Raw genomic sequence first — 26,230 nt, forward strand, 5'->3', positions numbered from 1 at the left:
GTGTTTTCGGATACTTGAATAAACAAGTCTAACTGAAAGCCTTGGCATGCCTGGTAAACTAAAGCCTTGCTTACCTACTCACCTGGACCCTCAGAACCCAGTAGGAGTGTCGGCAGGGCAGAGCCCCCACTTTGCTCTCCCATAGCGGCTTCGGCCAGGCCTCTTTCTCCTTTTGGTTGTCAGGCTTGGTGAAGGTTATTGCCTTGGTTTTAACATTGCAGAGGGCCTACACCTGATGGCCCGGCCCGGCCCAGCACTTCGATGGGTGACTGGTCTGCAGTGGGAGACTTAAACGCTGTCATTCTGTGTTTGACCACCAGATGGCAAGACGGGTTTGACTGGGCTATGTGGGGGTGAACACTGAGTAGGGATCTGAGAGCTTGGCTGTCTAAGACAACTTGCTGTGAGGGATCATGGGAAGATGTAGACTTGCTCTTGCTCTGCTTGGGGAAGAGGTGGGGCCGCTGTGGTAAGCTCAGGTGCTCTGCTTCTCCGCTTTCTGACCATCCTACTGTCTGAGATGTGTGTGCGTTCTGAAGAGACTTGTGAACGTCCCTAATCTTTCTCTCTCCTTCATGCTAGTGGCGATCTCTGCCTTCAGTAGGGCTGATTAGCAGTTACAATGGGGGAAGGGACTCCACAGTCGTGCTGGACATCCCTCTCAGGAACTGACTTATCAAACCTTAGAAGTAATTTACTCTCCGTAGAGGCCTGGCCCCGCTTTGAATTGCGATGCACGTGAACCAGAGGTTGTAGGAGGGTCCGAGGCCTTGGGAGGAGATAAATGACTTCTTATCCTCTAGAGAGGAAAGAGCAGAAGGTCCAGGTGGGACCCGGGATGTGCCTGCATCCCAGCCCAGCCCTCTGCATTCCCAGCCTTGCCTCTGGGGTGCTTCATCAGGTTTGCCCGAGCTGGAGTCCTAGGTGACGACACGACCTCGGTTCCCCTTTGACTTTCTGTTTGGACTAGGCATCATCCAAGGAGTTCTCCTCAGTCAGGCTGATGTAGGAGCTGAGGGATTCTCGGAGGCCCTCACTGAGAAGAGATGCCTCCCCACTGGCAGGTGCTTCCAAAAACAGGCTACTGTGGACGGGAGAAAGCGGTAAGGAGCCACCTCTGTGTCTCTACCCTTAGAACAGCACCATATTACTCCTGCTGACAAACTCTCCTCATTTCCTAACTGATCTAACTCCATCTTGACCTCCCTACTCAGGACTCTTGACCCACTCACTCCAACCTTCCTCTCACCCAGGCTGCCCCGAGGTCCATGCCTACTTTTTCCCTGACACAACCTTGTCCTCAGCACTGCTCAAGCCTGGGCGGGCTCTAGAAGGTGTCCGTTCTGGGTTGGGAGCCCAAGTTTTGTTCTGTCTTAATGTTCCCAGGACTCCCTTACCTGTCCAGCTCTTTCCAGTTGAGTGATGCCGACTGCACAGTCACAGGGAGAGGGAGATCTTTGCTAGGTAGTGGGCCAAGCTTCTGCAGGACGCAGGGCTCCTTGAGGACACAGCAGATGTCATCTGCCAACTCTGTGGAAGAGACCCAAACCCTTGCTATAACCCAAACTTCTGCCTTGGAAGTTTTCTGTGCTTGGCATGTTGGGGACATGGTCACCAAAACGTAATAGGAAGTGAAGTCTGGGATATAGAAGAAGTTGGGCTGGGGCTAAGTTATGTGATACTTAGTTCGTGTAAAACTGAAGAAAAGCAAGCTGAGTGCTCAGCCTGTGGCCCCATCAGATCTGCTGTGGAGAACCAACTTGTAGAAATCCCCAGTCAACTTTCTCAAGAGGTTTTCCTTTTTTTTTTTTTTTTTTTTTTTACTGTGTTTGTTTGTTACTGGCTTTGTTTTCTGAGACAGGGTTTCTCTGTGTAGCCCTGGCTGTCCTGGAACTCACTCTGTAGCCCAGGCTGTCCCCGAACTCAGAGATCCGCCTGCCTCTGCCTCCCGAGTGCTGGGGTGAAAGGCGTGCACTGCCACCGCCCAGTGAGGTTTTCCTTGTCTCCTTGACACTGCCTTGGTTATAGGGCGGGCACCCGGAATGTTAAAGATTGCATTGCACCCAGGAACAGCACAGTCTGATCCTGTGAAGAAAACTGTTGTAGGGCACTTTGATTTGGGACCACCACCGTGGTGGTGAGATTTTGGCCAAGCTCACAGTTGGCTTCTAGTTAGTTCTTTGTCAGCGTGGGTTGGAGACCACTCTCACCCAGCACGGGGGCTGCTTAAGGACAGATAGAGGACCGGACATGCCTCTTCTGTCTGGATAGCCCCAGCAGGTTCTAAGGGCATAACTGACTACCTCCGAGGCCCCTCATCTAGTTTACTGTGGAAGCGAAAAAAAAACAAGAAAAAGCAAAAGTCCTACCAGAGTAATGGTCCACCAGGTCCTGGAGTGAGGGGAAGGTGAGGCGTGGTGAGATGTACAACCAGCCATTGTCAAGGCGCTGTATCCTGTAGTGTCTGATCCGGTCCCAAGATGCAGGGCGGCTGAGTCGGATGGACAGGGAATAGCAGCCTGAGGAGGGAAGGGTCCAGGGAGACAGCTAAGGCCCTGCTGGAGACCCAGCCCCACCCAGGTTGGAAGAAGAAAAAAATAATGATCATAGTCCAGCCTTCAGGTAGGGCAAAGATTGTTGTTTGTAATAGATCGGATCCTATGATCCTCAGGCTGGGTGAGGTGTAAGTGAGCATTAATATTGGCTGTATAGATAAGACTCAGGTGGCAGGAGGGTTGGAATGTGAAAATGTCAAGTAGAGGGCAGCATGGCCATAGAGAGAAAGCCACTTTGGAAACAGGTCAGTGTTAACAGTTAAGTTACCTTCAAACCCAGCAGTCCCATCTCGTACACGGAGAAAAACAGAAGTGCTTTCAATAGATACCACATTCACAGCCTGCTTGAGCTCAATGGTATGCTAAGTGTGGAGGATGTGGCTCAGTGGTAAAGACTTGGTGTGAGGTAGTCCCATTGCCTCACACAAAGTCGAATGGTGCCTTATAGAATGCAGTGCTAATTATGTAGCATAGACTGGTGGCACATACATGTAATCCCAGCATGTGGGAGGTGGAGGCAGGAGGATAACATTCAAGGCCCTCCTTGGTTACATGGTGAGTTTGAGGCCAACCTCAGCTGTATGAGACCATCCAAAAAAAAAAAAAAAAAAGTAAAAGAATGAGCCACAACTAGTCACAGAATGTACATTCAGGAAAACTATTTAAAATTCAGAAACAGCCAAGGGCGTTGGCAGGGACACTCACACAGCAAGGTTTTAAAGAGAAGCAGTTGCTGAAGGCCCTCCTGGTCTGTAGCCAGGCTAGTCAGGGCTACAGTGGGACTCTCAAAAATAAACTAAAGCCAATCCTGAGGAACTGCTGTACTCTCCCAGTTCCAAGACCTCTGTTTTATAATTCAGGCTGCCTGGGTTTCAGTCTCACACAGGCAGTCTGTAGTACCCCTGCCACCCGAGTCCACCGGCCCTATTGCTAAGGCACACCCCCTGGCCACACAGGGTTGTTTGTTTTTTAACTGTGAAGGGGGTAACGATTACCCTGATCTCAACAGCTGTGAGCATTCAGGTGGTGAACCAGGTTTGGCATGCAGCAAGCACCCATAAGTATTTCCTGTGTCCCTGCTGTTCCTTTGTGGTAGTTTGAATAGCAGTGGCCCCCGTAGGCTCTTATATTTGAATGCTTGGTCATTAGGGAGTGGCACTATTAGGTTTTACCTTGTTAGGGTAGGTGTGGCCTTGGAGGAGGTGTGTCACTGGGGGTGGGTTTCAAATACTCAAGCCAGGCCCAGAGTCTCTTCCTGCTGCCTCCCAATCCAGGTGTAGAATTCTTAGCCACCTACCTCTCCAGCACCATGTCTGCCTGCACACTGACATGCTTCCCGCCATGACAATAATGGACTGAACCTCTGAGCCTGTAAGCCAGCCCCAATTAAATGTTTTCCTTTATAAGAGTTGCCATGGTCGTGGTGTCTCTTCACAGCAATAGAAATCCTAAGACATCCTCTTATGCAGAACATTCTACCTCCAAGATGCATGCCTTCCTTTAAAGAAGGAAGCCTCATCGGGCGGTGGTGGCGCACGCCTTTAATCCCAGCACTCAGGAGGCAGAGGCAGGCGGATCTCTGTGAGTTCGAGGCCAGCCTGGGCTACAGAGCGAGATCCAGGAAAGGCGCAAAGCTACACAGAGAAACCCTGTCTCGAAAAGCCAAAAAAAAAAAAGAAAAAGGAGGAGGAGGAGGAGGCCTCCTGAGGGATGGCTCAGATTTATCCTACCATCCTCCTGTCTTCGTGTACAACCCTGACCCGTCCATCCCTCACTAAGCCCCAGACTCGAGTCTCTGACTGCTTCCTCTCACACTGTCTTGACTTGGGTCTGAGATGCCTTCACAAAGCCCTGCAGGGCAGCGGGACTCCAGTGCCCTGCAGTATTCAGAGGTGGGGCCTTTGGGAGGTGATGGGATCATGAAGGCTCAGCCTTTTCCCAGCAAGCTTTTCCGTTCCCTGACTGCCACAAAGCGAGCAGCTTTTTTCCACATTCTTTCCCCATGAGGCAAATTACCTTGTTGCCACAGCCCTAAAAGCAGCTGGGCCAGGTGACTGTCAGCAGAAGCCTGAACCACAAGCCAAGATACCGGCGACATTCAGAGCACACCTGGGGTCTGACCACATCTCAACCAGAGAGAGCTTGTGACTGCTTCCTCTATGGCTTCCCACTTGCAGTTTGTCACATACAGCAGTAAAGTCACTCTCTTTGGAACCCTCTCTTCACATTTATAAGCAAAGTCCTCATCATCTGAAAGGCTTTGCAGAATCTGACCTCTCCTTGGACCTGTCCAGCCCCACTGGCTCTAGACTGAAGCCTTTCCTCAGGGCACAGGCACACTTACCCACAGACACACCCTCATCTCCACTTTAATGTGCTGGGCATTTATTTGTTCACTGTCCACTTTGCCACTGAGACTATGGCTGCGGTCTTGCTTTTTATACCTTGGATCTTGGGTGTCCTATGGGTTGACTAATTGGTTGGTTTCTTGACAGAAACTCACAATGTAGCTGAATCTGGCCTTGAACTGTGATCCCCCTGCCTCAGCCTCCCAGTGCTAGAATTATAGTGGGCCACTTGAAGACTTAACAACCCTTGGCATTTCTTGTAGAAAACACACATTGAACCTTTCCCCCCCCACCCCCACTGGCCATGAGTTTAGAGGGCCCTCAGGAGCCAGACCCTTGCTGAGGTAGAGTGCTTAGGTGCACACAGGCCCAGCTGCCTGAATGGGTATGAGGGAGCTGGTGGTGTGGGGGGCAAGTTTGGGCCTGTCTTTTGCAGTCTGGTATTAAACATGGCCCCCTCCTTCCTGTCTGGAAGGCAGTTTACTCCAGCTCTCTATCTATCCTGCCCACCGAGGCAGACTCATTTATTTCTCCAACAAACATCTGCTGAGCCCCTACTACAATGCCAGACACAGGCCCAGACGCAGGTGTAAGGGACGGTAGATAGGAGCTGCTGCCAGCCCCATCTCCTCACGTTGTCCTCGGTGGTCCTCATGGGACAGTGAGCTCCATTGTTCTCAGAGCATAGCTTTCAGTTTTGTTACAAGAAGTCAGTTCACCACAGCTGCCAGAGAGAACTGCTCAAGATGTTGTGGGAGTTTTGAAGAGCCACAGCCTGCGGCGGGTGATAGGCTTGGACCGTGAAGGACGAGTATATATTTGCCCAGGGGAGAAGTGGGGGGTGGGGCTGTCCAGGCTGTGGGACTATGTGTCAGGAAGCGATGGAAAAAAATGAGGTGTATTCTTAGAGTACCTGGTAAGCAGTGAAGCTAGAGGGCACAGAGGGCCGAGAGGACGACCTTCCAGACCAAGGGCAGTGAGGGTGGCCCTGGACTCTAGGATGCTCTAGCAGGCTTAGGCAGTCATGCCCAGAACTTCTGGAGTTGGGCATTCCAGTGGTGCTGAGAGAGGTAAGGGATGCCATCAGGGTCTACCTGGGGGAAATGCCTGGCAGACCCTGCCTGCACTTCCTCCACTGAGGCCACCTAGGAGCCATGGCCTAAGAGATGCTGACCCCTAGGAGCCAATGGCCTAAGAGATGCTGACCCCTAGGAGCCAATAGCCTAAGAGATGCTGACCCCTAGGCCCCGGGAGCCACAGTGTGGGAAGTGTGACTCAGGCACTACTGGGGAAGGGTTGACCACCCAAGAGTGGGCAGAGCTGAGCCCCTGGGTGGAGGAGCCACATCTTACTCACTGATCTCCCTTACTGAGTCCAACAGAAAGGGGACAGGGTGACAGCAGGGGAGTGAAGGAATGCTGCTTCCTGGAGCCTGTTCTTAATCCTGGCACACTCTGGAGCAGTCCTGTGGCCTGTGCAGTTTCCAGGACCTCCTTCATAAAGCAGTACTTCGGGGCCAACTCAAGCCTGGCTCTCCCCAGGCCTCGAACATGACCAGGTAGACTAGAGGGACTCTGAGCTGATGTGGAGGGTGGCTGAGAGGGTGTTATTGACAGCTCAGGGCTGCAGGCTTTCCTGGGTCCACACATTGGCTCCACCCCCCACTGGAATCCCAGCCTCGGAGCTACACTGGACTCTGGGTCCAGGCTGATCCTGGACTCCTCGGGTGGAGGCAGGAGGATCACAAGGCCTGCCTGGGCTACACAATGAGTTCAAAGCCAGCCTGAACAAACTAGTGAGACACTGTCTCCAAAAGTATCTGAGGCTCTGGGTTCAATACCCAGTCCTGCAGAAAAAGAGGAGAAAAGACGATCCCACTGTCACCCAGTCGGTGGTTACGACATCATATGTGACAAGAAGCACAGGATATAACATGTCTGTCTGTCTGTCTGTCACTTCCTCCCTCCTGCCCTCCCTCCCTCCCACTGATCTACAGGCAACATGACTTCTCTATTTCTTCCTTCTGGATTTTCCTCTGTCACTTTGGAAGAACAGAGAACCACCCAGAGAGGGAGGCAGGTGTGTGGCCTCTGCCACCAGTAGGTCTGTGGTGGCGAGAACCAGTGCTGTCACCAAGTCCAGAGCATCCCAATGACTTCTGTGCATTAAGACAGAGAACCAGCACTCTGACATCACTCAGGGCCCTAGAACTTAGTATCAATTTTGGTTTTTGGCCCAGGAACCACAGAATAAAAGTTCAGCCACTTACTCAGGACATACTTATTTAAGCATCTGAAGCAGTCTGACCCCCAGTACTCCAGACTCCAGCACACCCCGGAGGTTCTTCTACTTCACTACACACATGCCCTGTCTGTTGAAGAGTCTCACCCCAGGGCACTCCTTCCGATTCCAGATCCTAGGACGCATTCCTGACCAATTAAATCAGAAACTCAAGCTTGGTGTATAAGCATCCATGTTGCAGGCTTCTCCCAGATGATTCCAATGTACAGCTAAGATCCAGTTTCCTAAGCAAGCTCCCCAGGCCAGCAGTGTAAGAGAGGAGCATGTTCAGCCCCGAACTCAGACTTGGCATGCCGGGTGTGGGGTAGCCGCCCTGCAGGCAATTCTGTTGCTTTCCTGGACAGAGACCCACAAGCAATGAACTAAAGTGACATCTTTGCCCAGGCTACGCCCTTCAGCCTAAGCAGTGCTGTCCAAAGGAAGCCATGAGGAGAGGCTGCAGTCATGCCTGGGAGACAACCATTCTCCAAGGTCAGCACGGGAAGCTTTTGGTTCTTTTGTATGTATAAGCTCGAAAGCCCCAGGGATCCTCCCATCCTGCTTCCCCAGTACTGAGATGACCAGCATACACCACCTTGCCAGACTTCGTACATGGGTGCTGGGGCTCAAACTCAGGACCTCACACTTGCAAAGCAAACACTTTCTGAGGCCCCTTTGCCTTTATTATTTTACTTTGTACCTTACTCTGTCCCTCTGGCTAGCCTGGAACTCACCCCTAGCCCAGGTTGGTCTTGAATTTCTAGGTGATCCTCCTGTCTCTGCTTTTGAGAGCTTTATTGAGATAAGGTCTCATGTTGAACACGTATGCCTTGAACTCTCTGTACCCGAAAGTGACTGAGCGCCTGCTCCTCTGGGCTCTATCTCCCAAGTGCTGGGATTACTGGCATGCACACAGTGCTCTGACTTAGGGTCTTCGGTTTCTGATGAGAGTTGCTTTCTGATTGACCTGCACTAGGTGCTGGCCACAGGGATGCTAGTCCCAGAATTCCTGTGGATCCTTTCAGGACCTTGAAGATCCTCACAGATCCCTCCTGGCATCTCCATGAATTTCCCTTGTATATGCTGCTTCTTAATGAAGAGGGGAAAAAAATGGCACAAGGGGTGGTCACTACACCCTCGGGACTGCACCAGGCCAGAGGGAGGGCGGGGTGGGGTGGCTAAGCGCTGAGCACTTCCTGTGGCTTTCTAGCTCACAACTGGTAGGTCTGCAGGGCTCCTGTCCCAGTCACCACCAGCACTGAGGTTTCCTGTTTGCAGCTGCTGCACCGGAGCCAGCAGCCCTACCACCATCCACAGCCAGCCAATGGGTGTTTCAGAGGGTGAGGGGTTGATGTTTCTTGGAAATTAGCAAGAGAGGCTGGGGAAGGATTAATCTAGGAAGCTCCTGAGGGAAATAGAGCGTGCAGGGTGGAGGTACAGAGCGTGCAGGGTGGAGGTACAGAGCGTGGACCGTGATAGCCCATCCAGCAGGCTCAATCAGGGCAGACACAGGAGGTCTGTCTGCAAGACTGTCGCTAGCGAACTGTACTTTTGTCCCCTGAGGTCTTTCCTGGGTGCCTGAGGTCTTTCCTGGGTGCCTGACTTGCAATGAACATTTGCCAAGAGATCTTATCATGTCCTGTCTTGTAAAGGAGAAATCACCACTGCTGATCAGAGTAAATCCCAGGTGTTTTTTGTTTGGTTGGTTTTTGCTTTGTTTTGTTTTTCAAGACAGGGTTTCTCTGTGTAGCCCTGGCTGTCTTGGAACTCACACTGTAGCCCAGGCTGACCTCGAACTCACAGAGATCCTCCTGCCTCTGCCTCCTGAGTGCTGGGATTAAAGGCTCAGCATCCCAGTTGTCACAACATAGACTAAGCTTGGATCCCTGCCAGTGGGTTCACGCCCACTTTGCTCTATTGTCCAAGGACGGTCATGGAAGCAAGGTGACCCAACTCCAAGTCTAGGCATCCACTCCACAAAGTGGATTGACCTTGATTGCTCCAGGTAAACTGTCTTTCCTTTGCCCTCACAGCCTGGCTCCACCTCAGGCCCTTTTATAGTCAGGGCCTGGCTGGACTCAAGAAACCTCCACTCTCAGGTGTAGCAACAGTCTGTCCTCTCTCCTGAGCTCGACTCTGGAGAGGTGTGTGGGACGGAGTTTACCTCTCCTGGTCTGGCTCTCTCTGATGAGGAAGGCCCCTCCGGGATTTCCAGGCAACAAGAGTAGTTCCTCAGCTCTCTCCCTGCTCAGGCCCTCATACAGCCACCTGGTGGAGCAAGGAGAGAGACAGGGTGAGCTTGTGGACTTGAATAGAATCCTTCTAGTAAAAGGGTTTAATATGCCTCTGCATGACCTTGACAAGATCTTCCCTCCCTTACCCTCTGGCCTCCCTTGACCTCTGGACCATGAAGAGCAGGCGTCAGAGACTCAGACTCCCTTCAGCCTTGCTCTCAGGGTCCTGACTCCAGAGACTTTGGGGAACAGCCAATGAAGACAGCCGCAGGCTTTCTTTGCCTGGAGACTTCATTACCAAGTGTCTGGGAGGGAGTGGGTGGAGGGGGGCCGGGCAGGGCAGCACAGGCTCCCCTGCCTCTGTCTTCATTGCCCAGTCCTCCAGCTCCACTGCTGATCCACTCACCCTTGCCGGAAGTGCCCCTTGTCTCCCGCTTTGGGATGGCCTGTGCCTGTCCCTTTACAACCCCTTCAGTGTTCTGGACATTTGATCCTGACCACCCTCCAAAGCCCCACACCACACCTCCTCCTCTATGGGGCCTTCTTTGGTCTCCCAGGTCTCATGGGCCAAGGTGAACAAGACATGACAGTTGTTGTCTGCTGCTCTGAAGGGCAGGGCCCAGGCTCTGTTCAGCTTGTGGCTATGCATAAAGGGAACACTGTAGGAAGAGTGTAGGAGGTCCTGGAGGTGGCCTGGGCCAGGTACTCACCCATGGGAGACTTTAGCCACATGCACACTGGGGATGTGATACTCTCTGCCCGAGACTTCCGATATGACTGTCCACCAATCTCCATCCCTGTGGAGAGATCACAGAGGGCCACCTTCATTTGGAGTTTGTGAGTTCCTTCTCCTGATGGAACTTGAGCACCTTTTCTACTCATTTCCCAGAACTTCCTACACCAGTTAACCCAGGCTCCTCCTTGGGTGAGGGCCTGGCAGGTAGCACATGATCCAAGGCCTCCTGTTCCAAGGCCTGACCCCACTCTGTCCCTGTAAGTGTGTCAGGCTGCCAGAAAGCCACCCAGAGACCAACATGGTCACATGGGAGCCTTTCCAAAGCGGCCCTGCCTGTGCCTTCCTCGGTAGTGGAAGGGCCCTCTCCCACAGTGCGACCTCAGGGCCCAGTGTTGGAGACTTACTCAGAGACGATGGTTAGCGGCTCCCCGAGTCTCAGAGACAGTCCAGCCTGCTCACCTGCTGGGAAGCTGCCCAGGGCCACAGCTGTGACCTTGCTTCTCTCTAGATAGAGGGAGAAACACACCCTCTTGGTCAGTCCTCCCTCAAGGTGTGAGCTAGTTGATTCTTGCCTTGGTCTGGCTCCCCTCATTCACCCTTCCCACAGGCTCCCTGAAGTGGGGTGACTCTGGAGTCTGAAATGCTCCCAGAAGGCTCTACAGAACCTGGGGAGAGCCCAGATAGCTTTGGGGGTTCCCAGGAGGGCCTTCAATATGTGTGGCTGGTGGAGCAGGTTCCTGGCCACGCCTCCCTGTATGTACAACTTCCACAGAGACTTTGAGGAAGGACTCCGCAGCTGGGAACTAGCAACCTGTAGGACTGGGCTCTGGCTGAATGGGACAGCACTTGTCTAGGATGTGCTAGGCCCTGGGTTCCATCCTTAGCCCCATGACGAAACACAGACACCCCATTGCAGCTAGAAGAACAGGTCAACATGGCTCTGAGTGGGCCTCTGAAAGGCAGTGGTGGGGCCACACAGTAGCTCTGAGGGTGGGGGTGGGGTGGAGGACTCAGGAAGGCTTACAGCTCCGCCTGGGGCCCCAGGAAGGACTGCCATGCTGTCAGGAGACAGAAAGCAGGGTCTGTGAGCTGAGGCTAGCCTCCCTCTCCAGGGTGGGCTCTTCCCCACACACCTGACTCTGGTTTCCTTGTCACTCCTCCATCAGGCCCTGGAGAGATGCCCATGTGAACCGGCTCTGTAACTCTAGGGCACTGCGCACAGGCACGGGCGGGCTGGACTCCCAGTGGCCTATGTTCAGGGCAGTGAGGGGAGGCCTGTGCTGCCCCTGAGAAGTGCCACCAGAGGCTACTATTGCAGGCCTGACCTGGGCGAGTGCCCCACGGGAGCATGTGACTAAGGGTCCTGCTGACCCTGACTGTACCCTGCACATCAGAACCTACTGGGGTCTTCGTCCATCACCTTACTTCTTACTGGGCCCTTACCACTGCCCTGACGTCGGCGTGTCTAGTCATCTCCAGGCCCTGATGTGGCACTCAGCAAGGGGAGGGCGTAATTCCAATTCCATAGCACCCTGTTCACAGACCCAGGCTGGAGAGGAGGGGAGGGTGAGGGGCTGGTTGACAGCTGCACCGCTCAGCAAGGGCCCCAGCTTCCTGGGAGGCGAAGGTTCCAGTGGAGGAGGGATTGATTGGCCTAGGTCATGGGACCAGAGTGAAGCTGACACCAGTCACTCTAGAAATGGTCCTGAGGACTCAGTGGACATGAAGTCCGGTTGGGGGTGGGACATCATGTGGCAAATGGAGGGCTCACACTTGCCTGCCACCAGCCCACCCAGTCCAACAATCCCCCCGAAGCTTGTGGGGCCTGCAAATGACTGTTAAAAACCAGTTCATGCCGGGCGGTGGTGGCGCACGCCTTTAATCTCAGCACTCGGGAGGCAGAGCCAGGCGGATCTCTGTGAGTTCGAGGCCAGCCTGGGCTACAGAGCGAGATCCAGGACAGGCAGCAAAACTACACAGAGAAACCCTGTCTCGAAAAACCAAAAAACCAAAAAACAAAACAAACATAATTCACCTACCTCACCTCTATTTCCTTCCTCCTGTCAGTAACGGTCCCCAAAAGAGAGACTTGCTTAGCACACGGATGCAGGAGGCCAGGAAAAGCAGTCAAGGTCCACAGGAAGGGTTCTTTGGCCCTAAGGAGCTCCCAAAGTACCAAGGTCCCACAGGACTCTTGGATGCTCTCAAGAGGGAGCTGAGACCCAGGAGTGGAGGAGGAGGAGACAGACAGACAGACAAGGGTCCAGGAGGTAGGTGGGGGCTGAAGAGTCTCTGCTGTAGGTGAGAAGGCACCCATTCCCACCTCTGCCTCTTAAAAGGTTAGCAGAAACCCTCCCAGCAGGAAGCTCTTCAGCTCTCAGGGTCTTGCCTGCCCAGAGACTGGTGTTCCTGCAGCCGAGAATGTCTGATGCCTCCCTCCTATGGAGGTCTCTTTCCCATAAGCGTGGGACAAAGCAGCCTGTAAGGTTCCTGGCCCTCTCGAAAGCTGTGGTCTTGCATGCCTAGCAGGTGCAGCTCCCCAATGACTCCTGCTGGCCCTGTGGCCCATTTACTTTCCTTTTCTTCAGAAAGGCTACTCCGACCTACCCCTCTGCACACTCTCCCTGCAACACTCACAAATCTAACAGGAGCGCCACTCAGCATGGTTCCGTGGCTGTCTCTGGGCAGGGACAGACCTATCTTGTTGTGTCTTCAGCTCCTGTCACATGGCTTGGCACTTGGCAGAGCCTCAGTGAGCTTCAGATGGACCAGGCCCTGGGGGGACACGGGGCTTCTAGACCAGGCTAGTGAAAACTCACATTGAGAAATGGCCTCCCTCCCTGGGAGACCAGGCGGAGGGAAGAACAGCCCCCCTGAGCCCAGGTACATCTTCAGGCCCAGGATGACTCAGCAGCTGCCACCTGCTGCTAGCTCTGTGGAAGGTGTGGTTTTCGGGGCTCTTCCTGCAGGTCTCTCCCTGCAGATGAGGGGGCACCCAGGGTGTCAGGGCCCTGTGGGGGCTGGTATTGGGGAGATAAGAGGCTTGAGTGCAGAACAGGAAAAGAAACCCTGCCACTTTAAGGGATCTGGGGGTTGGGGACCAACAGTGTCTGCCCAAGCCCAGACGTTCAGACGTCTTGGCTCTGCAGTCTCTAGTGTAGGTTAGTTAATGCTCGCCACACCCCTCCGAACAGTGCTGCTGGGTTTGGGTGATCTTGTTATCTGTGATGGTTAATCCTCTGGACCACCAGGGCTCCACACAGCATTTAGATAGTATCTGGTCAAACCAGTCTGGATATTTCTGGGAAGATGGTTTTCAAACAAGGCAAAACCCCACCCCCATTTGAAATTACAGGCTCTTCTAGTGTAGCCCAGGCTATACATAAACCCACAATTCTTTTCTCTTCACCTTCTAAATGAAGAAAGTACAGGCTCGTATTGCTGCAGCTAGCTTGATGCCCACCTTCAAACGCATGTTGGCACATGTGCTGGGGTGGAACCACAGGCCCCCTTGTGCTACCTACCCATCCAGCCCTCTATCCCTGAGTTCCACTTCTAACCCCTTACATCTAATGTTCTCAGCACTCCTGCAAGTTCAGCACAAGTGTGGCTCACTGTGAAGGATAGCCCTAGGCTCTCACTGAAGTCTGGGGTTGTGTTGGGGTTGTTGGCCGAAAACCCAGAGGTGGTGAGCTCTAGGTCTGTAGATCCACAGACATGACTTACCTGCTTGTGTGGACACAGCTCCTTGGACTGGACCAGAGGAACTGGGGTTAGCGCTTGTGGACAGGCTTTTCCTTCTGCTGGGCAAACTTCCCATCATTCCTCAGCAGACTCTCAGAAGCACACTTCTGAAAGAAACCTGAAAAGGGTGCTGCTGTGGGCACACAGTCCATGGATCCCAACTAGGACCCAGACACGTGGCTCCCACAGGAAAACGACCTGGTCCATCAGAGCCATCGAAAAGGCAGTATCCCAACAGCCTTGCAGGCATCACTGTGTTGGACTGACCAACATAGATACCAGGCTGAGGCTGCGGCAAGTTGGAGGTGTTTTCCCTGTATCCCATCCTTCTTAGACAGTGACGGTGCTCCATTCAAGTCCCCTAGACCTTTTCCTGTGTCCCCTCTGGTGGGCCAGCCTGCCCTTTCCATTCTCTTTGTGTCTGTCTGGATCCCAGCATTTCTCAGGAAGCTTCCTAGGAATTTTTAGCCTTTGCTGGTCCTCCTTTGAACTCCCGTGGCCTGAGGAACCATTCCTTCACCTAGGGTCACATTCTGCTGGTTGGTGGCAGGGATAGTGACAAGACACTGAGCTCTCTCCAGGCATGTCAGCGACCACAGCTAGGGTTAGAGATGGACCGAGGAGGAGCCAGGAGGCCTTGGGATGGGAGTCCCATGCAGAGGCGACACTGAATACTGATTGGTGCCAAGAGCACTGGGTAAGATTGCTGGGAGTCTGTCAGCCTATGTGACACAGTGGTGACTTGCAAGGCTCTGAGGGACTGACTGGTCACTTCCATTCTTGGTGCCCCCTTTCCTCATCTGAGAAGTGGGGGTAACCACACCCAACACTTGGGCATGGTAGATAATGTCTGGGAAAGCCAGCCCCGGGAGCATACTTCCTTCCTGGTTTTGAATATCCGGTTACAAACTGTTATTGTTGTCTTGTGTTTTCTTTTCATGAGACTCTGAACTGAGGACTATGTTCCCTAGGTTCTCCCCAAACTCTTGGGCTCAGGTGATCCTCTTGCTTCATAGTCCTGTGACTGCCACCAGCCTCAGCTGGAACATGTGTTCAATCCACAGTTCCTACAGTCCATGCCCTGTCCTCAGCATTGGGAGGCCCACCGAAGGCACCCAACACACAGCAACGGAGTGAACCCAAGTGAGTAGAGTGTTTGGCACAGTGTCTTGTCCTCAGACTAAGCAAACCTTGGTTTCTCAGCACTCCTGCAAGTTCAGCACAAGTGTGGCTCACTGAGAAGGATAGCCCTAGGCTCTCACTGAAGTCTGGGGTTGTGTTGGGGTTGTTGGCCGAAAATATCCAAGGGATGCTGCTTTTCCAATGCTATATTAAGTGTTTCCGTGAGGGGGGCTGGCTCTCTGATCCTTTCCAGATGGTCTCATTATTTTCAGCAGGACAAGGTATGATCTCACCTGTTTGCTTCTATTCCACTGTCATTCACTGAGGTTGGGTTCTGTGCCCGGTACCGCCAAGGGTTCACAGTTGGGAGGAGCAGCCCACAGAACAGCACGGAGACACAGTGGGCACCTTCCTTGCCCTAGGGCCGCGTGCTGCTTGGATGAGGGTGTTGTCCATGAGTGCCATGGGATGGCATCCATGTCCTGGAACAGTCCCCACTGAGTGGACCCAGTCTTGCAGGGAGGAGCACTCTTGTGCCCACCTGTCCTGCAGCCCTGTTTTATCAACTGGAGAAACAGTGCTCCCTGCAGGACCTCAGTGTCCACAGCACAGAGCTCAGGAGCACCCAGCAGACTGGTCCCCCAGGTGGTGGTGGTGGTGGTAGTGGTGGTGGTGGTGGTTCTGCTGCCTCCTGAGGGATGGAATTTGCTCACTACCAGGGCAATTCTCCCATTTCAGCTGGCTGTGAGTATGAGGTTCAGGCTAAGTGTTTGGCTTTAGGCCTGCCATGGGTAGCATGGGTGACTAACTCAGACCAGTCTCCTGTGATGAAGGATCATAATACTGATTCCACAGGGTTGAAGGAAGGATTGGAGGTGATTAACTTCCTGGCTCTAGTTCAGCAAGACCATAACCTTTAGGACCCCTGGGCCATAAGGGACCTGCTCTTTCCTGGACACTTCTCCAGGACTCTGCAGCTTTTCTTCCTGGTCTGGCCAAGGCATGGTAAACTATTGGGAAGATGAGGTCCAGACAGTGGCAATGAGGCCGAGGATAAACAGGTGTTGGCCACATTTGCAGAAGAGATTAGATCATTTGTCACATGTCTGAGTAGCATACTATGTGCTTAGACATTGTCTGTGGTGTCCTGGCGAGTGGGTGGGCAGTGTTGGTGAAAGGCCGCAGAAACTGCACAGTGCCCAGGCTGCTTTGCTTCTCTGTAATCCCATTTTCATCGCAATGGCCACGTCTGGAGGATACAGTGACCTCATCTAGAGGATGAACTGCCTGCTGCTCAGGCAGAGGATAGACGGTGCACAGATAAGATGGCCGTCTTCTCTTGGGATTTTGTGGGTTTGGTTTTGTATCTGGGAACAGAACTCAGGGGCTCAGTGATCTCTACCCCCAGCCTTATTCCCTTTTCAAACTGAGAATCTCACCCTATGAGAGCTACTGAGATGCTGCAGCTGTCTTTGGAGAATAGAGTTCTTTCCTTTGGTGACCTCTAAGATTGTGGCCCAGGAGAAAGAAGCTGATACTCCACATGGAAAGTGGGTATCATAGAAGAGACCAGCAGAGGCATGAGATCTTGGTAAAATGCAGGTCTTCTGGAGGCAGTCAGAGGGGAGAGCAGGCTGGGTCTCTAAGGAATCCTAGAGACCTGTACAGCTTACTAGTCGTCTTCCTGAAGTCTGACTACAAAGCTCACTCCCAGTCCCAGAGGAGACCGTTCTTCCTCATCTGTCCCAAGTCCACCAGAAAACAAAGCAAGCGTACTTACGGGTTTGTCATCAGAAGTTTGGTGAGGACACTCAGCCAATTCGCACGCTGGCCGTCTGACAGGTCAGGCCTTGGAGTGCACAGAGTTAGCTGTCACCTTAGATACTAGCACGTTCAGATCTCAGCCCGGAGGATCACCAGAGGCGTTCGGAGTAAGCTGAGGTAGCTAAGCTTGTTAGTGGACAGGCATCTCCATGATACTGGGGCAGGAGCCCTTTGCCTCTCAGGGAAACCAGATCGGGCAGTCCTAACCAGCTCTGAGAGGCCAGAGAGCGAGGCCCGGGGATCAGAGCCCCTTGTAGACACAGGTGCTACTCCGCAGAGCCCTAGCTCCCAGCTGTAGACTCTGTGGTTCTCACAACCCCACAGCCTCTCCGCCTCTGTTTCCTCTGACGGCATCGTAGACCATGGAGGCACCACATTGCCCCTTTCCTGTTCTAGGGAGCAGCTGTTCCTCCCAGTCTCATGCTGGAGGTTCTTGTTTTTTTACTCCATCTGCTCCAAGAACTAAAGAATGGGGAGGGATGAGCAGGAGTTTCCCATGCAGGTCTGTCCACAGTTATCACCCGAACACTCAGTCTTAGCAATTCTACGTCCAAACATTCAGAGGGGAAGTCTAAGCATAATCACCTGGCACCTTGTTCAACTAAAGACTCTGAAGTGGGACTCATTTCTGGGCCAGTGTGATGGCTCAGTGGGTAAAGATGACTGCCACCAAGCCTGGCGACCCTGGTTCAATCCTCAGGACCCAATGGTGGAAGGAGAGAACTGATTTCTGGAAGTTACCTTCTGCATGTGGCCATACCACCCCAAATATGCAGGATCATTGAAAGTTGCCTCCTGACCTCCACTCAAGCACAGCAATAAATGACAAAACAAAACAAAACAAAACAACAACAAAAAAGGCACTTTATACAAGCTTATGGGTAATTTTGAAAGTGTGTGCTTTTTTTGTTCCAGGTCTGAGGTTCAATCCCAAGCACTTAAAATGAAATCTAGAGTAGTTCTTGAAGTATGGTTCCAGCAGCCACAGAATCACCTGGGTGTTAGGTGTGCGGGTCTGTCTCAGACCCACTAAGTCAGAAACACCCTGGTAGGGCTCAGCATCCACGTTTTACAATTATTTCAGGTGATTCTGCTGCATGCTCAAGCTTGAAACTCACAGGCGTCCTATCCAGAACTGACAGAATTACCTTGACTGCGTCTACTAACAAGGAGCACACCTGCTGCCTACTGTCTCCTCCTTAGTGGCCTCTATTTAACATGAAGACCCACTGCACTCCGACCCTAGAATGAACTCAGGTGCTACAGCCTCTTCTGGGGACCCAGGCTTCCCTTGCTCCTGAGGAGGCTGGTTGGATCTTCAACATGGTGCTCACTCAGCAGGCAGGGCAGAGGGCCAGCAGTGGAAGCATATTCTCTGTAGGAAGGTTACTTTTATTTGTTTAAATAAGTTTATTGGAGGGAAATTTATTGGCAGCCTTTGGGAGAGCCAGCTCCAAGACCGTCTCCAGGGTATGCAAAACCATCAATGGCGAGGACTAGACTTTCTGAGAGTAAGTAAGGAAACACACTTTCTGGTGGTAATTCCACCATAAAAAAAAAATCTCTTTCTGAAAATCTGTCTCTACACAGTTTCATTCTTTACATACAGCTACGTATCTCTCTTTACATACATACATCTCTCTCCTGCACAGCCACACGTCTCTATACACAGTTACATCTCTTCTCTCCACACATCTCTCTTTACTCACATTTCTCTCCTACCCACACCTCTCTCTTCTACATCCCTTTTCTATATAGTTACACTATAGAGCTCTCTCTTCTACATCCCTTTTCTATATAGCTACACTATAGAGCTCTCTCTTCTACATAGCTATTCCTCTTCTACACAGCTCTCTCTGCACACACACCTTCTACACACAGCTCTACACAGCAGCTCTCTCTACACACACCTCCTTCAACAGCCAAACTCTGGACAGTTATGAATTACATATATGGGGTCCGACCCATTCTAATAACACATGGTAAGTCACACAGTGTCTTTCAGGCTAGGGAGTTCGTGCTGACCGGGCACGGTGAGGAAAGCAGGCATATAGCTCTGAGTGGTTAGGGTTCCCAGACAGTTACATTGAAATTCAGGACTGAAATAATAGACAGTTATTGGCTGAACCTTGTGGTTAGGAGTATGTGCAGAAAGTCAATTGCTGCTGGGAGTTTATGTCTTAATGTTATCAGCCTGACTTTGGTTCAACCAACAGACCCTTGGGAACTCAGCCCTGTGTAATTTGTCTCCAGGGGCAACTAGTCTATTTTGGATTAGAAAAAGCTGACTTTGTAGCTGAGAATACTGTCATTTTCTTACGTCTGTCTGAGTTTATGAAAAATATCCTAGTATTATTTCTATTCATCAGAATTATACCGCCTAAGCAGAAATCATCTTCCTGGCCATCCACAGATATATGTATGCCCAATAGATGGAATATGCACAAGATAAACATACAAGCAATGGGGAAAATACCCATAGCTGCTCTTAGGGAAGAAATTAATGGCACAAGAGAAAAATTCCAGAGAGAAGCAGCCAGTTTTCAGAGTCTGTGGTCCCTTAAGCCTTGCTTGATGAGGTTCCTCCATCAGAGAGTTATTCACCTGGTGGGTCGACACCTGAATTACTAATTGCCATCTGCTGTATACTCCCACAGCCTCCAGCAGAAATTAGTGTGGACTCACCCTCCAGGCCCTGCCTCTGGACAACTCTGAGGCCCATCAGATTCACAAGTGGAGGTTACAGAGACATAGTTCCACATGTCATCTGTAGCAGGCTGAGGATTCCTTTTTCCTTTTTTTCTTTCTTTTTCTGTATTTGTTTCTATGCCTGTGTATATGAGGGTACATATACCATAATCCATACGTAGTGGTCAGAGCCATACTGTCCCCTTTCCTGGGACAGAGGGATGGAGAACCACTCTCCATCCAGACCTGGGAGGCACTTCCTGCAGATGTGTGGGTGTCTGGGAAGTGGTATCAGATGCTACAGGGACAGCACTTCTGTCTGCAGAGTGGAGCCTGGCGTTTTGTTTTCCATCTTCCTTGGCTGATCTAGAGCTTAGGCCAATTCTTTGGAGAAAACTCCATAGTTTATAGACATCATTTATGGTTTCAGATACCTCTCTCTGACTTACACAACAACATGTATGAATCCTCTCTTATGACCACAGGGCCAGCTCTCCCACCTGCCTCAGGTATTGATGGGCAGGAGGGGGAGGGCATCTTTCCCTTGCCCACGAAGCCACAAGACAGATGAGTAAGGGGGACAGGTCTCCCATGCTTACATCTTCGGGGCTGGCTCACCCACACCTGTGCCAACAGGGTTGGCTCTGTTGCAGTCACTGATTTTAAAAAAAAAAAGGTGTTCAAAGCCTGGGTACTGCCACTCAGGAATTCAAGCCGGATGCGATGGCTCTGTGGAATCTGTCTACAGACCCCTCTACTGGTCACAGCTAATCAGTGGTCCACACAGTAACTACAGTCCCCACATCCCTCAGACCTGCTCTTTCCTGAAATCACTGCAAATATTGTCCAAGTGGAACCAAAATCCAATCTTGTGGTCCAAGCCATCCAGATATCTGCTCTGCATATTTCCCTTTAAAACGCCACTGAGAATGCAAAAAAGTCCCTTTGCAGAAGCGCTACAAGAAAGCATGTCTAAAATCACAGAACTATGCACACACAGACACAGACACGCGTGCTCGCACACACATGGAGTTGGGAATCAAAGAATCTCGTCAGGTACATATTTGAGGGAGCATAGGGAAAGGCTGGCACGAGAAGATATGGAGATCAGATCGGATCAAGATGCTGGAATGCTACAGTAATGGCATGGGTGTGGTTCTTAGTACAGACAAAAAGGGGTGTGTGGAGAGAATGGGAAGTCCAGGCTACGGGAAAGAGAGGTGCTGTGGCCATGCATGAGTGAAAGTGGAGGCCAGCTGACAGGATGAAATGTTCTATTCTGGAGTGGTCATCTGAAGGAGGGACTTGCATGGTCCAGGGGGGACCCATCTGCTTAGCAGGGCACCTCCATGGTCTGGTGTGTGCTCAGGAGATTAGGGACCCCACAGACTTCTTGAGCTCCATCTGACTGACTGCTAGTCACAGGTTGGGTGAAATAAATTTTTTCAGATCCGATGTTACTGGGGGCTGAGTATGTTCGTGATCGGGCGAGCCGGGTCATGCTGGCAGACGGTACTGTAATAAAGAAGCAGGTTATTAGAAGGAGCTCAGTGAAGCTCTGGTACTCCACAAGTATCAACGAAGACTACCTTTCCCAGCCCACTATTTGCTCCAGGTGAGTGGCTGTATGCAAGGCTGCTTTGATCCCCTGCACCTCGATTCTCCCCAGATTCTGCTTCAGAGTAAGATGGGAAACCCTAAGGGCGGAGTAAAGCCTCTTAGCTTGGCACCATGCCATTCATACAGTGATTAGGAAGGTGGCTTTGGGAACACATACTGGTGACCAAAACCTGCAGTGCATGCAAGACTAAACCAAAGAACAAAAGAAAAACAAGTGTAAGTCCAATACAGTGAGACTTCCATCCGTTCCCAGGACCTCCTGACATAGTTAAGTGCTGATGAGCATCTGCCCATCTCATATACATACACAGATGAATGTACTATACCCTATTGGTTTCCACTTTAAGGCTGGTTAGTCAACGGGTTGGTTATATTCTGAGAACTGTGGACTCAGATGTCAAACTTACCCCATCACCATAAACAGAAAACATACTACTCACTGTAGCCCATTCCCTGCAAAAAGTACTTGAAGGCCTCGGTGAGCTTCCCAGGCTGGGGGAGCAAACAAAGAAGGCATCAATTTGTACCTAAGTAGAGAGGTAGCAATGAGAAGAGAGAGAGACAGAGACAGAGAGAGAGGAGAGAGGAGAGAGAGAGAGAGAGAGAGAGAGAGAGAGAGAGAGAGAGAGAGAGAGAGAGAATGTAGTTATTATGAGTGCTTTCTTACCTGAACTACTTGGGGCAGTCCTCCACAGTCTGCCATCTAGAAGAGGAAGAACACCTAAGTCAGCAGGACCTCCACTAAGGGGAATGCTCTCAGTATCCCAAGGCCTTTCGAAGGGGCTACTTGGCTGACTGGACTCGTTTGTTTGTTTGTTTGTTTGTTTGTTTGTTTATTGACAGGGGCTCTCCATGTGGCCCTGGCTATCCTGGAACTCTCTATGTAGACCAGGCTCGCCTCAAACTCACAGAGAACCTCCTGTCTCTGCCTCCTGAGTGCTGGTATTAAAGATATGCACCACTACATCTGGCTTTGACTTGTCTCTATTTAAAGAGATATGAATTCCATGGTTTCATTGCTAGAAAACTTTACGCCAGGCACACACCACATTTAGATTTATTTGGGGGGGGGGTTTGAAATAGGGTTTCTCTGTGCAGCCTTGGCTGTCCTGTAAACTCACTCTATAGACCAGGCTGGCCTCGAACTCACAAAGATCTGCCCTCTGCCTCCCAAGTGCTGGGATTAAAGTCGTGCACCACTACACTGGCCCAGAGAATGATTAACATCTTTGTTACAGTTGTTTTTTAGACAGTCTCCCTATGTAGCCAAAGCTGGCCTTCAAGATGAGATGCTCCTGCTTCCACCTTCCAAGTGCTAACATTACAGATGTGTGCTACCACATCTGGCCTATGCAGTTTTTGATGATCCGAGGAAATGTTTATGTCAGGAATGGGAGGAAAACAGATGTGGAGCTATAAATAACTTTGGGAGGGGGCAGATTTCAAGGCAGGTTTTTCTCTGTAGTCCTGGCTGTCTTGAAACTTGATCTACAGACCAGGCTAACCTCAAACTCAGAGATCCACCTGCATATGCCTCCTGATAGTAGAGGTGTTTGCCACCTGGCTCAGTTCATACCTTCTGATTTTAGTGATATAAAACAGTACAGGAAAAAGACACCAATACCTTTACTATATATAATTCTTTGTACTGGGATTATGAACAATTTAAATTTTTTGTACTGTTTACTCTATTTTCCAGTATCTACGAGGACTTTGGTAGTTTGAACTAGAATGACCCCCGTAGGCTCACATGTCTGAATGCTTGGTCCCAGTTGGTAGAGGTATTTAGGAGGAACTAGGGGTGTGTCACTGGGCTGGGCTTTGAGGTTTCAAAAGACTGCCATTCCCAGTGTGCTCTCTGCAATCTACTTGTGGATCAGGATTCACTGTTCCTGCTGCCAAGCCTTTTCTCCATCATCATGGACTTCACACTCTGAAACTGTAAGCCCAATTAAACACCTTATTTTATATGTTGCCTTGGTCATGGGGTTTTACTGAAGCAAAATAACAGTAACTAACATAAGGAAAACTGACTCAGAAGTTCCGTTCCTTTTTGTGTGAAACAGTGAATGACAGACTCACAGAAGCTTTTCTGGGAAGCTTCCCTAGAACACCCTAGTTTGAAATCATGCTAACTCCCTCACAAATGGTGACAGAAGACACATTACCTTCAGCAAAGTTGTATTTATAGGGTTGAGGCGAGAATTACATTCAACCTTTAAAAACAAAAAGGAGAAAACAATTTTATAAACTGTTAGGAAGATAATCGGTGACTTGCATCAGAATGATCCTACAAGATCAGCAGCTCAGCTTGCTGGTGGCTGACCCAGTCAAAGAGAGTACCAACATAGACTGTGGGATTTCAAGTGATTCTTGTCATAGCTGATACTTCAGAACACATCTACAAATCTGGAAATGAGCTGGCAAATTGACTCAGCAGTAAAGACACTTGCTGCCACCCTGATGACCTGTGTTTGATCCTCAGAGCTCAAATGATGGAAGCAGAGAACCAGTTCTTGCACATTGTTATCTGATCTCACACATACACACAGAGTAAGTATATGTAATATTGTTGTAGAATATTAGTTAAAGATGTGTTACATTTGTTTATGCTGTGGAATACTTGTTTAATGATACAAAGATGTGTTGCATCTTTTTATGTTGCATTTGTTTAACTGTGAAGCTGTGTTATTTTGCCTGCCTAAAACACCTTTGGGTCTAATAAAGAGCTGAACGGCCAATAGCCAGGCAGGAGAAGAGGTAGGCGGGGATGGCACAGAGAGGGAATAAATAGGAGGAAAAATCTGGGAAAAGAGGATAGAGGAGCAAGAGAAGAAGGAGGAGGACACCAGGGACCAGCCACCCAGCTACACAGCCAGACACAGAGTAAGAAGTAAAGAAGTAAAGAAAAGATATACAGAAATAGAGAAAAGTAAAAGCCCAGAGGTAAAAGGTAGACAGGCTAATTTAAGTTAAGAAAAACTGGCTAGAAACAAGATTCCATGTGATTACTTAGGAGCTGGGTGGTGGGCCCCCAAAAGAGTAAAAAGTAAAAACAACACGACCAACTACATAATATAAATACATATCGGGCAACTTCGTCGTCTGTTACTGTTAAATGAAGAGCACACTGAATCTAAAGGCTTTTCCTACTGGCCATGACATGTGGGCAAGGAACCTTCCTTCTCTGAGAGACAAAGAAGACTGTGGCCCTGTCCTGCTGGGATCTCCTCCATGCTGTCCCAGCACCAATGGCCTATCAGCTGGGCCTGCGCATTGCCTCCACCTCCCTGCTCAGTCCCTCCTGCCTAGAGACCCAACCACTGACTCTTCTGCCTCACGGTCTCTGGCTCCCCAGTGTGCAGCTGAATTCTTCTGTGACGCTCTTTTTCTTCTCTCACACTGAGATTTTACTGGTTGAGGGGCAGTGTACAGACATTTCAGTTCTTTGTTTGTTTGTTTTTGTTTTTCAAAACAGGGTTTCTCCATTTAGCCCTGGCTGTCCTAGAACTCACTCTGTAGACCAGGCTGGCCTCAAACTCAGTGATTCTTCTGCCTCTGCCTCCTGAATGCTGGGATTACAGGTGAGTGTCAACACTGCCCTGCGACATTTCAGTTCTTAACACATGTACCCAAACTCTGAAGAGCCACACGTTTCTTTTTGAAGTTACCCCAGTGATGTTCCAGCCTCAAACTTGACAGTTTTCCTTAAGATAAATAATAACAAAATAATAGCAGTTGAACCCTCATAATCTTTGTTTCCACTGACTCACAATTTTGTGCCATATAAAGTATGTACTCAAAGTTTCCATCTTTCACAGCCCATTATTACAATTGTTAAAAAAATGGACTGCCACAACCAGAGATGTTACAGTTCTGACAGGGCAAGGACCAAGGAGAAGTTTTTTAGAAAATGGTTCTACTAGAAACATGAGACCAGATGTAAATGATTCCCCACCCCCCATTGGTGTTTTTCCATGGGTGTTGGAGCCCCTGGAACTGGAGTTACAGTCAGTTGTGAGCTGCCATGTGGGTGCTGGGAATTGAACCTGGATCTTCTGGAAGAGCAGCCAGTGCTCTTAACCACTGAGCCATCTCTCCAGCCTCCCAGATGTAATTGAAAATATTCCAGAGCCGGGTGGTGGCACATGACTTTAATTCCAGTACTCAGTAGACAGAGGCAGGCAGATCTCTGTGAGTTCGAGGCCTGCCTGGGCTACAGAGTGAGTTCCAGGACAGGCACCAAAGCTACACAGAGAAACCCTGTCTCGAAAAACCAAAACCAAAACCAAAACCCAAAAACAAACAAACAAAAAAACACCCCCCCCAAAAAAACCCAAACAAACAAACAAACAAAAAACTAGCTCTTGGGTGCCACCTTCCCCAGGAACCCAGCCCCCAAATCTGACATATTTAATATAATCGGCTATGTTAAAGAAAAGTTTGTCTTTGGGTAATGGGATCACAACTGCCCACCCTGCTTTGTCACGTTTTCCTTATTCTTCACACTGAGCACTTTTTTCAACATGCAATGCACAGAAGTAAGCAGGGAAAGGCTACAGGCCCTCAGCCACTTCTCAGCCTGCAGATTTGTGGTATCTTCCCCCAGGTGGAAGGCTGGTTCTGTGCCAGAACTCTGAAATAGTATATAGTGTTTCCCTGCACTAATTGCCTCAGAGTGGACAGCAGCACACAACCATCAAGGACCACACTGATCAAGCTAATGAGACCTTGTGACTGCTGAGTGTAATAATATTTGCTCCGCCCATGACCTTGGGCTATATGGGCCTGAAGGAGGCAGTGCTTCCTGCTGTTGTATGTGACCTCTTAAAAGAAAGGGGGAGGGTCACGAGCCCCTTCTCCCTGCGGCCTCCTTCCTGGTGTGATCGAACTGCCAGGTGGATTCGCTCCCGGGCAGATCAGAAGATGACTTCAGCTGTCTACTTGGTTCTGTATTTGTGAGTGTATTTCCTCAATTTATATGCTAATAAATTCCCTAATACTCCTTAAGTAGACTTCTGTGGATTTCTCGCTTCAGCTGAGTATTGCAGAATATTTGTTTAACTATGCAAAGATGTG

At 50.5% G+C, this 26,230-nt stretch overlaps 2 protein-coding genes across 3 annotated transcripts in view; both read right to left on the reverse strand.

The window, feature by feature from the left end:
* Nucleotides 1-157: 157 nt before the first annotated feature.
* On the reverse strand, nucleotides 158-20,433 carry Sla2 (Src like adaptor 2). 2 transcript variants are annotated; one of them, XM_052722654.1, is made up of 8 exons: nucleotides 16,800-20,433; nucleotides 13,880-14,015; nucleotides 10,558-10,657; nucleotides 10,128-10,214; nucleotides 9,348-9,451; nucleotides 2,370-2,519; nucleotides 1,398-1,530; nucleotides 158-1,084 (listed from the first exon to the last, which is right to left on the reverse strand). In XM_052722654.1, exons 2-8 carry the CDS (start codon nucleotides 13,974-13,976, stop codon nucleotides 967-969), a joined length of 789 nt encoding a protein of 262 aa, XP_052578614.1. In that variant the 5' UTR covers nucleotides 13,977-14,015; nucleotides 16,800-20,433; the 3' UTR covers nucleotides 158-966. The 2 variants fall into 2 exon arrangements, with proteins under 2 accessions (XP_052578614.1, XP_052578615.1); XM_052722655.1 differs by lacking the exon at nucleotides 16,800-20,433 and having other exon boundaries at nucleotides 10,558-13,173; nucleotides 13,880-13,990.
* Nucleotides 20,434-20,547: 114 nt separating this feature from the next.
* Nucleotides 20,548-26,230, reverse strand: part of LOC128101010 (protein NDRG3-like) — a 37,326-nt gene continuing 31,643 nt past the window's right edge. The window contains exons 11-14 of the mRNA XM_052723718.1: nucleotides 23,320-23,367; nucleotides 21,819-21,854; nucleotides 21,592-21,643; nucleotides 20,548-21,046 (exon numbers count right to left, since the gene is read on the reverse strand). Of these exons, the coding sequence (XP_052579678.1) occupies nucleotides 20,865-21,046; nucleotides 21,592-21,643; nucleotides 21,819-21,854; nucleotides 23,320-23,367 (318 nt within the window). The 3' untranslated portion in view covers nucleotides 20,548-20,864. The remainder of the gene's footprint in view (nucleotides 21,047-21,591; nucleotides 21,644-21,818; nucleotides 21,855-23,319; nucleotides 23,368-26,230) is intronic.

The sequence above is a fragment of the Peromyscus californicus genome, unplaced genomic scaffold, assembly GCF_007827085.1.
Source record: "Peromyscus californicus insignis strain IS unplaced genomic scaffold, ASM782708v3 Scaffold_7__1_contigs__length_154581171, whole genome shotgun sequence".
In the NCBI taxonomy this organism is placed as follows: Eukaryota; Metazoa; Chordata; class Mammalia; order Rodentia; family Cricetidae; genus Peromyscus; species Peromyscus californicus.